The sequence below is a fragment of the Propithecus coquereli genome, unplaced genomic scaffold (assembly GCF_000956105.1).
Source record: "Propithecus coquereli isolate 6110/MARCELLA unplaced genomic scaffold, Pcoq_1.0 Scaffold5, whole genome shotgun sequence".
In the NCBI taxonomy this organism is placed as follows: Eukaryota; Metazoa; Chordata; class Mammalia; order Primates; family Indriidae; genus Propithecus; species Propithecus coquereli.
In genome coordinates this window covers 5,920,624-5,929,269 of record NW_012150840.1, presented here as the reverse complement: position 1 = coordinate 5,929,269, position 8,646 = coordinate 5,920,624, and the positions used below count along the sequence as shown (strand labels likewise).

The following is an 8,646-nucleotide window of genomic DNA, read 5'->3' as shown; positions in this document are numbered from 1 at the left end:
TCCTCTACCTAGTCGAACTTTCCTACCCTTATGGGCCCGGCTCAAATCTCCCCTCCTTGGTATAAAGCCAGGTCAGACTAAGGCAGTCCCTGTCTCTTAACCACACCAATTATTACTTTAATCTCACAGCATCTTGAGGCTTCTGGTGCTGAGAGGTTTTGCCTTTTGTTAGAGGGAAAGGATACATTGCAGTGTGTTGCTCTGCAGACCGGATATAGCACAGGAGGCAGGAATTACATTCCCAGAGGTGGATTTGGGTGTCCTTTGAGGACACTCACTTCTCACCTCTCTAGGAGTATCAAGCCACAAGGTACCTACCTTCTTGGTCTCCTTTGGGACAGGGTCTCCCACCAGATGAGGGGGAAAGCCAAGTGACCACAGGATTCCGATCAGTCCCTGTGACAGCCCCTGCCTCCGGCCAGGACGTCCACCCGCCCATGCTGAATGCTGTGGGGGCACAGTCCCCACTGCTCATAGGTCAGAAGCAGACAAGGAGACAGACCATGAAACGCAGTGTGTGGAGAGCCGGGACAAAGCACACTGAATCTGCTCCAGGGAGCTTGGAAAACTCTCCCCACTCCTTGTTAGGTCCACCGCTTCGAACGAGGACACGGTGTGAGGACAGAACTCAGGTCATACCTCTTTGTAATCACCGACACAAATGGCCTGGAATCTCACACAGGAGACTCGCCACCCCATGAACAACCTTCAGTAGCGCTTAACATTGAGCATTCTGAAGGCATTTTCTTGGTACAGATCACAAGAGACATCATAGAAAATGTTATTCCTTTATTATTTCAAGGAGATAAATACGTAGCCCAATACACCAAAGCAATAGGGAATTAGAGGCAGCAAATGGCCAGTTTTTTTGAGAAAAGCCTCGTGCTGCATCTCTAAGCTCCTGTCTGCCCCCAGCCACTTACATAAAAACTGGGTCAGTGACATGGGGCTTGCTGTGACCACAGCAGTGGACAGATGACCCAACTCGACCCCTCAGTGACCGAGAAAGGGTTCCGTGGCGGGCAGCAGAGGCATTGCCAGGGCCCAGCACACGGGTGGTGCTCCCCACTGCCACCACCAGCTTCTGAGGCCTCTGCCTGGGCAGCCGCCAGCTAGTCTAGCACTTGATTTTATTTCTGTGAGCCTAGAGTGGGCAGGACGTGAATAAATCCTGAGTCGTAAATTAAGGTGAAAGACTTAGTAGTGTTAATACTCTGGGTGAGAAAAGACAACACTGTCTTGGAGGAGGGTGGGCTAGGAGTCTGGCGGAAGAAAGATGGAAACACGCAGAATGGCCATGGGCTGCAGGCGCTGCCTTGAGGACATCAGGGGTTTCCACGGTACATGATGGGGGACCCCGGGGGCTGCCTCCTCTGGCACAGCTGGATGAGAGGCTCGTTTTGCATTCATAATTGGTTTCCTGGGTCTAAGTCGCCTCACCTGGGCTGAAACAAGGCTTGCCTGTGCACCAAGTGTGGCTTCGGAGTGACGCGTGGCTCAGTTCTCCTGTGTTGAGGGGAAAGAACTCAACTCGAGGAGACCTTTCTCCCCCAATTCCTCTCCCTTGCAGATGACCAGACTGGGAGGTGAGAGGCACCACCTGGTGCAGCCCCACCATGGTCTTTTCTGGAGAACTCACTTTGGTGGGACCCAAATCCCACCCTTGGCATGGAATGACTTATTTCCACCCATGGGAGGGACCCTGTCTGGCAATTTAATGGTGGCATGCAAGTGGGAGTCACAGCGGCTCTGGGTGCTGTAATACTCAGACACCACTCATCGCAACAAGACTGTCCAGGCTGGATGCTGGCAGGGAGGGGCTGCTTCCTCCCAGCATGCACTGCTCCCCAGCCACACAGGCTGATAGATTTTTGGTCTGACAGGTGGAAAGAATTTTAAAAACCACACCACTGTGTTCTCCAAACCTAGAGCCATTGGTGTTGTTTTGTTGTACAAGAAAGGACAAAGAGAACCACAGCTCCATAGTGGCTAAGGCTTGTGTAACACAGAATGTATCGAAACGTACAAACTTTGTCTGACTGGGGAGACGGGTGAGCACAGAGCCGTGGGGACCCGGGTCCTCTAGTCCGTTGCAGGCTCTGCTGTTGCCTCATCCTCATGCTCCTCGAAGCCTGGGACTGGCTTCTGCAGAAAGTACGTGGTGGCCTGGATCACTTTGTCTGGTCCAATGTTGTACACGGGGTGAGTGGGCTGCTGCAAAGAGGAGGACAGATGCCAGTTAGTCACCCTGGTGTCCTGGGAAATAGGCACATCCTTTGCCCTGTGAAATGCACTTCTAAGAATTTCATATAAGGAATCATCAGAGATACACACACAGATTACCCATGGCCCAAATGATCAAAAACAGGATATTTGCTAAAAACATTTTAGTACCTGGGAGATGGGAATATTATACAGCCATTTAAAAGTACTTTTAAATGTTTAATGGTACAGGCAATGCTTCTAACATTGTGAGAAACAGTATATACAATACTATCTCAGACTTTTAAAAATGTGTTTATAGACGTGATATACATAAATAGGCAAAAACTGGACATATACAAAATATTAACAGTGATGTGATTGTTTTTAATTTTCTTATATTTTTATATATTCTGATTAAAACATTGAACATGTGTTTACATTTATAATCAAGAAAAAGGACCACAGTCCTATTATGCAATAAGGGTGTCAGGTCATATTTATATTCTTTTATATTATTCCATATCACTAAAACCCAAGAGCAGCTTTAGGTTTGAGACACGGAGCATAATCCTATCCCAGTACTCGTGACTCTCCTACTGTAGGAGAATGAAGAAGGGGACCCTAATTTCAGGAGAGAGTTTTAAATTTCTAAGAATAGTATGAGCAACTTCATGTTAAAACATAAAAATTCAGATAAACTGAATAATTTGTAAAAGCAAATTGTCAATATTGACTCAAGAAGGAATTTCTAAAAACCTCTATGAATAAATTAAATCAATAATAACAATTGTTTATTCTGCTACTGCCATTCCCCAAAGCAAATACCAGACCTAGATGGTTTACTCAGGCAAGTATTATCAAACCTACAAGAAACAGATCACCTCTGACCTATATACAAACTTTTTCAGAGACCCAAAAAAAAAAAAAAAAAAAAAGGTGGAGGGGTGCAGGAAGCTACCCATCTAATTTTATGAGGCTATGATATTATCCTGAAACACTGCAAAACAATATAATTTTAGATCTTTCTTATAAGGCTTATCAGAATACTCATCACTGAAATATATTAAAGAAAAATCAGATGCAGAGAAAGCATTCAAAAATTAACACTAAATTATGACTGAAACACACACAACCTAGCAAGGAACAGAGGAGAACATTAACCTGACAGGAAGCAATTACCACCACCCCACAGTATCACACTTAGTGGTGAAATGGTAGAAGCCCTCCCATTAATCAGGGGCAAGACAGAATAGCACTATGTGGGGATCTCAGCCAACATTACAAGGCAAGAAAAATAAAATTCTTATGAATCAGGAAGAGACAAAACATGCTATTACTTTCCAAATAGAAAATCCAAGAGATTCTATGGACAAACTATTACAACTATTAAGGTTTGAACAAGGTGGCTGGATACAAAATTAACAAAAAAATGTCATTAGCATTTCTATATACTAATAACCAGTTGTAAAATATAATAGAAAATAAGATTCCAGTCACAATAGATATAAAAACTAAACATTACTTAGACACAAATCTAACAAAAAATGTGCTAGTCCTTTATGGAAATAATTACAAAAGACCACTGATGGACATGAAAGAAAACATGAAAAATTATGTTCATAAATGGAAGCTTAAATATTGAAGTCAGTTCTCTCCTATTAATTTGAAACTTGGTATAATTCCCATAAAAATCCCATCAGGTTTTTTTGTGGAACTTGATAAGCTGATCCTACAATTCACACGAAAAAGCAAAAGGCAAAGAACAGCCAAGGCAACTTTGGCGAACGAGATGGCCGAGACTTGCCTACTTGTGTTCAGACTGACTTAAAAGAGTGCAGATGGGCAAACAGACCGAAGGAACAGAGTGCAGAGTCCAGAAACAGAGCCCCCTCACGCACAGAGACGTGTGTGTATGTGTGGTACACATGGGACACTATAGCAGGAAGGGTTGTAGACTTCAGGAAGTGGTGCTGGTCAACTGGCCATCATATGGAAAAATGATAACATTATATCCAACCCTCACCATAGACAAATCCAAGAGAATTAAAAATCTACATGGAAAAAGCAAAACTTTTAAAACTGTTTAGAGAAAAATATGACTTGCTGTAGTGCCTCATTCATTCCCTTCACAGCACCCATCACAAACTGATATATTTGCTTAACATGTGCTTCCCTTGGTCTGCTGCCCTCAAAAAATGGTACGGAAAGATTTCTTAAGTAAATCCGCCCCAAAACTCAAAACCAGAGAGAGACAAATAGACTTTGCCACTAGGAATACCATACAGTAATTAAAATGAATAAACTAGAGCAACACATATAAACACAGATAAACCTCAAATGGTCAGTGAAAAAAGCAATGCAGAATAATTGGTACAGCAAGTACTGTCATAAAAAATTTGAGCCTGGTGTGGTGGCTCATATCTGTAATCCTAGCACTCTGGGAAGCTGAGGTGGGAGGATCACTTGAGGTCAGGAGTTCGAGACCAGCCTCAGCAAGAGTGAGACCCATCCCCACCAAAAAAATTTGAAAACATGGAAAACTGTATATTTATTCATGGATACATATGTAGTTAGAGTACAAAAACACCTGCAGGCGTGATACCTGTCAAATTTAGGAGAGGGTTATGCCTGGGGTACATAAGAGGCAAACGGAGGGAAATGTTAAGATTTGGAAAAGCTTAATGGTTGTTTCTCTGATTTAAAAAAAAAAAAAAAAAAGAAAGAAAACCAAGTCTCACTCTGTTGCCCTGGGTAGAGTGCAGTGGTGTCATCATAGCTCACAGCAACCTCCAACTTCTGGGCTCAAGCGATCCTCCTGCCTCAGCCTCCCAAATAGCTAGGACTACAGGCACATGCCACCACAGCCAGCTGATTTTTCTATTTTTAGTAGAGATGGTGTCTGTCTCTTGCTCAGGCTGGTCTCAAACTCCTGAGTGCAAGTGATCCTCCCACCTCAGCCCCCCAGAGTGCTAGGATTGCAGGCATGAGCCCCTACGTCCAGCCAGATTTTCTCTGATTAAGAACGAGGCTGCGTATCTTTTCATCTGTCTATTGGCCATTGTGTTTCTTCTGTTTGAAATATCTCCCAATTAAAAGAAACAGGGAAAGTTCAGATGACACAGATGAGAAAACATCTGCAGAAGCAGGGCTGTGTGGAACTGCTCACGTGCTCATGACAACCTGCACAGGCCCTGCTAGGTGATCACGGTGGACTGTCTCCGCTGGATCACGTCTGGGCTCAGAGCGGCTCCTTGTGCCAGGCTGTTGCAGGACTGGCTGCATATGAGCATCCTGCCCTCGCCAGGCTGGCGTATTTTGAGGGAAGCAGACAACCACGCATTAAATACGTCACCAACTGTGATGAGCGCCATGAAGGGAACGAACGAGGTGTGGCAGCACAGCGGTTCAGGGATCTCATTCTCTGAAGAGCGGGCGTGGAAGCTGAGACCTCCGAGAGACAGAGTCAGCTGCAGACGCTGTCACGGGCCTGCTGAACTCACGGCCTCAGAGTGACAAGTAACCGTGGCAGGCTCGAGAGGGAACCAATAGAAGTGGCGGGCCAGGCCCTTGACTCCAGGATGAAGGCGGAACGGCTCTGCCACAGGTCAGACTGCCCACTGGAGCCCTGCGCTTGCCCGGACGTGCACGTCCTCCGCGGTCACATCCTCATGCACAGGCTGCACACCGCGAGGAGGGCAGGGACCCTGAGCTTCCCAGCCTGTCCGCCCGGGACGTGCACAGAGCCAGCTCTGCAGCATCTGAGTGGCTGCTCTGCTCGCTTGGGAAGCCTCTTGTCCAGGGGACCCTATGGAGAAGGGGTGTGAAGCCCGCTGCTGTCTTACCAGAGCGTTTTCAGGCACACCCAGGACCACGTCGTGCAGCATGGCTCCGCTCCCGAAGTGCTGGGCTATGGACAGACCGCTCAGGCAGTAGCAGGTGTGGTAGAAGTCGCGCGACCTGGAAGGGCAAGGCAGCTCTGAGCAGGTGCTCCTCTGTGCCCCACACGTCCCCCGAACACGGACACACAAATTCCAGGGCCCGAGGTGCAATCACACACTCCCCTTGTCGTCCATGTGGCTGGAGGGAGCATGGTTTGTCCCAGCAGCGTGTTTAAAAAGCCCCATTCTCCAGCCCTTCCCAGTGGGAACAGTAATTCTAGAGTCGGTCACTGCAGCTGTCTTCTGGAAAGGGCTCTCCAGGGGCTGTGCTAGTGCTAAATTAATATATTTCTCTAGAAAAATACCAAAATATCTAGATATGAGCCAAATTCTTCTTGAAAAATTGCTGGGCCAGGAATTCCCCTGTGCCAATAGCACGATGTGGGTTTGGGGTCGGTGTGGAGGGTGAGTGACAGGGAACAGGACTGACTTCTCCTTTTCTTTTATTACAGCATCTCAGATTTGAGCTCAATAATTTAATCTATTCTGTAATAGTTGTTGTCACTATAATCTGTTTACAATGCTTAGGGGTTTTAAAATCCAGTATCCTGTTCTTTCTTTTCTTTCTTTCTTTGTTTCTTTCTTTCTTTTCTTTCTTTCTTTCTTTCTTTCTTTCCTTTCTTTCCTTTCTTTCTTTCTTCTATCTATCTATCTATCTATCTATCTATCTATCTAAGACAGAGTCTCACTGTGTTGCCCGGGCTAGAGTGCCATGGCGTCATCCTAGCTCACAGCAACCTCAAACTCCTGGGCTCAAGCGATCCTACTGCCTCAGCCTCCTCAGTAGCCGGAACTACAGGCATGCGCCACCATGCCTGGCTAATTTTTTCTATATATTTTTAGTTGTCCAATTAATTTCTTTCTATTTTTAGTAGAGACGGGGTCTCGCTCTTGCTCAGGCTGTCAGGCTGGTCTGGAACTCCTGAGCTCAAACAATCCGCCCGCCTCGGCCTCCCAGAGAGCTAGGATTACAGGCGTGAGCCACCGCGCCCGGCCTCCTGTTCTACTTAAATCAGGTTTTTTAAAAAAAGGGTCTGGGGAGAAGAGCTCCCAACCCTGTGATCTGTTTGCCTCTCTGGGGGTGGGGGATGCACGGAAGCTGGGGCACAAGATGGGCAGCCAAGGTGCCAGATCAGTGGCACTCGGAGGGGTGCTGTTCTCCATGTGACATGAGCACCAAGCAGCCCATGGAAAGGACATCTCGGCTGTCAAAGGTCGGGCTCTGAGCAGGCCTCAGGTGCACGCCTGCCTCCCCTGCCACCACCCCCCCTCCCCAGAGAGAAAGCACTCACTTGCCAGGCTTATCCAGAAGCCCCCCGGCGGGGCACTGGCAGCACATCAGGATGTACTCCTGCAAGGCCTGCTGATGAAACATCCAGTGGCTCATGCTGAGGGCAGGGTCACCTGTCGAAGGGCAAAGGGTGAGAAGGGCGCCAGATTTGTACTTTATCGCACAGTGGGAACAGTGAAGGTTTCCTTCTCCTCTTCCACTCATTCTCGGTCCACTTGCTACTTCACCCGCGTCCCATGAATGACATGTCCCTTCTCCTGAACCTTGACATGCGTCAAAGAGCAGCAGTTCAAAGTGGCACTTTCACTTTCTTGAAGTACACCCTGTTAACTTGGATTTCAATCCTAAACCATGTCTCTGGCAGGCAATGGACTAGCAGTTTAGCTCAGCTTTCCAAATGGACCTCTGTAACTGCCCCCAACTTGGTCCATGACTCTTTACTCAGGGCTTTTAAAGACATTTCCTCTAGCATACCTCCAAAACTTGTTCATCAGACTCTCATTAGCTAAGTGAACTCTTAACAGGAATAATAAAATCTGTTTCTTCTCCCACCTTTTTTTTTTTTTGAGACAGAGTCCCACTCTGTCACCCTGGCTAGAGTACAGTGGCATCATCTTAGCTCACAGCAACCTCAAACTCCTAGGCTCAAGCCATCCTCCTGCCTCAGCCTCCCCAGTAGCTGGGACTACAGGTGTGCACCACCACACCCTGCTAAACCTATGCCCAATGTGGGGTTCAAACACATGACCCTGAGATTAAGGTTCTTATGCTCTATCATCTGAGCTAGCCAGGCGCCCCTTCTGCCCACTTTTCTAAGCCTGAATTTAATCTATCTCCAAAGGGAATGTCTCCAAATTTTCTCTTGGCTCAAAAAATTTTCCTAAGAAGCATTACTAGTAACCGCCCTCCTGCGTCATATGGTAGCCCCAGCAAAAACCGGCCGTTCTGCTAGTCACATTCCGGTACTGACAAGCAACTGGGCTTCACTGTCATGTTTAGTTAGTATGGTCAAAGATTCTGTGGGCCACAGTTATGAAGTAGGGAGGAGGGACAAATTGCTAATGGGTGTGTGGAAACTGATTTTTTTAAAAAAATACACATACAGGATGTGTGTAAAGTCTTTAATAAAATTTTTATACTTTGATATTTGGGCTATAAAGATGCCAAACAATCTGTAAGTGGCAGGTGAAAGCTAATTTTTCTTTTTTTTTT

General features: G+C 46.4%; 1 protein-coding gene across 1 annotated transcript in view; it reads right to left on the bottom strand.

Moving 5' to 3' along the window:
- Window positions 1-1,567: 1,567 nt before the first annotated feature.
- The window catches only part of FNTB (farnesyltransferase, CAAX box, beta), a 61,310-nt gene continuing 54,231 nt past the window's right edge, over window positions 1,568-8,646 (bottom strand). The window contains exons 10-12 of the mRNA XM_012656177.1: window positions 7,436-7,547; window positions 6,048-6,162; window positions 1,568-2,214 (exon numbers count right to left, since the gene is read on the bottom strand). Of these exons, the coding sequence (XP_012511631.1) occupies window positions 2,083-2,214; window positions 6,048-6,162; window positions 7,436-7,547 (359 nt within the window). The 3' untranslated portion in view covers window positions 1,568-2,082. The remainder of the gene's footprint in view (window positions 2,215-6,047; window positions 6,163-7,435; window positions 7,548-8,646) is intronic.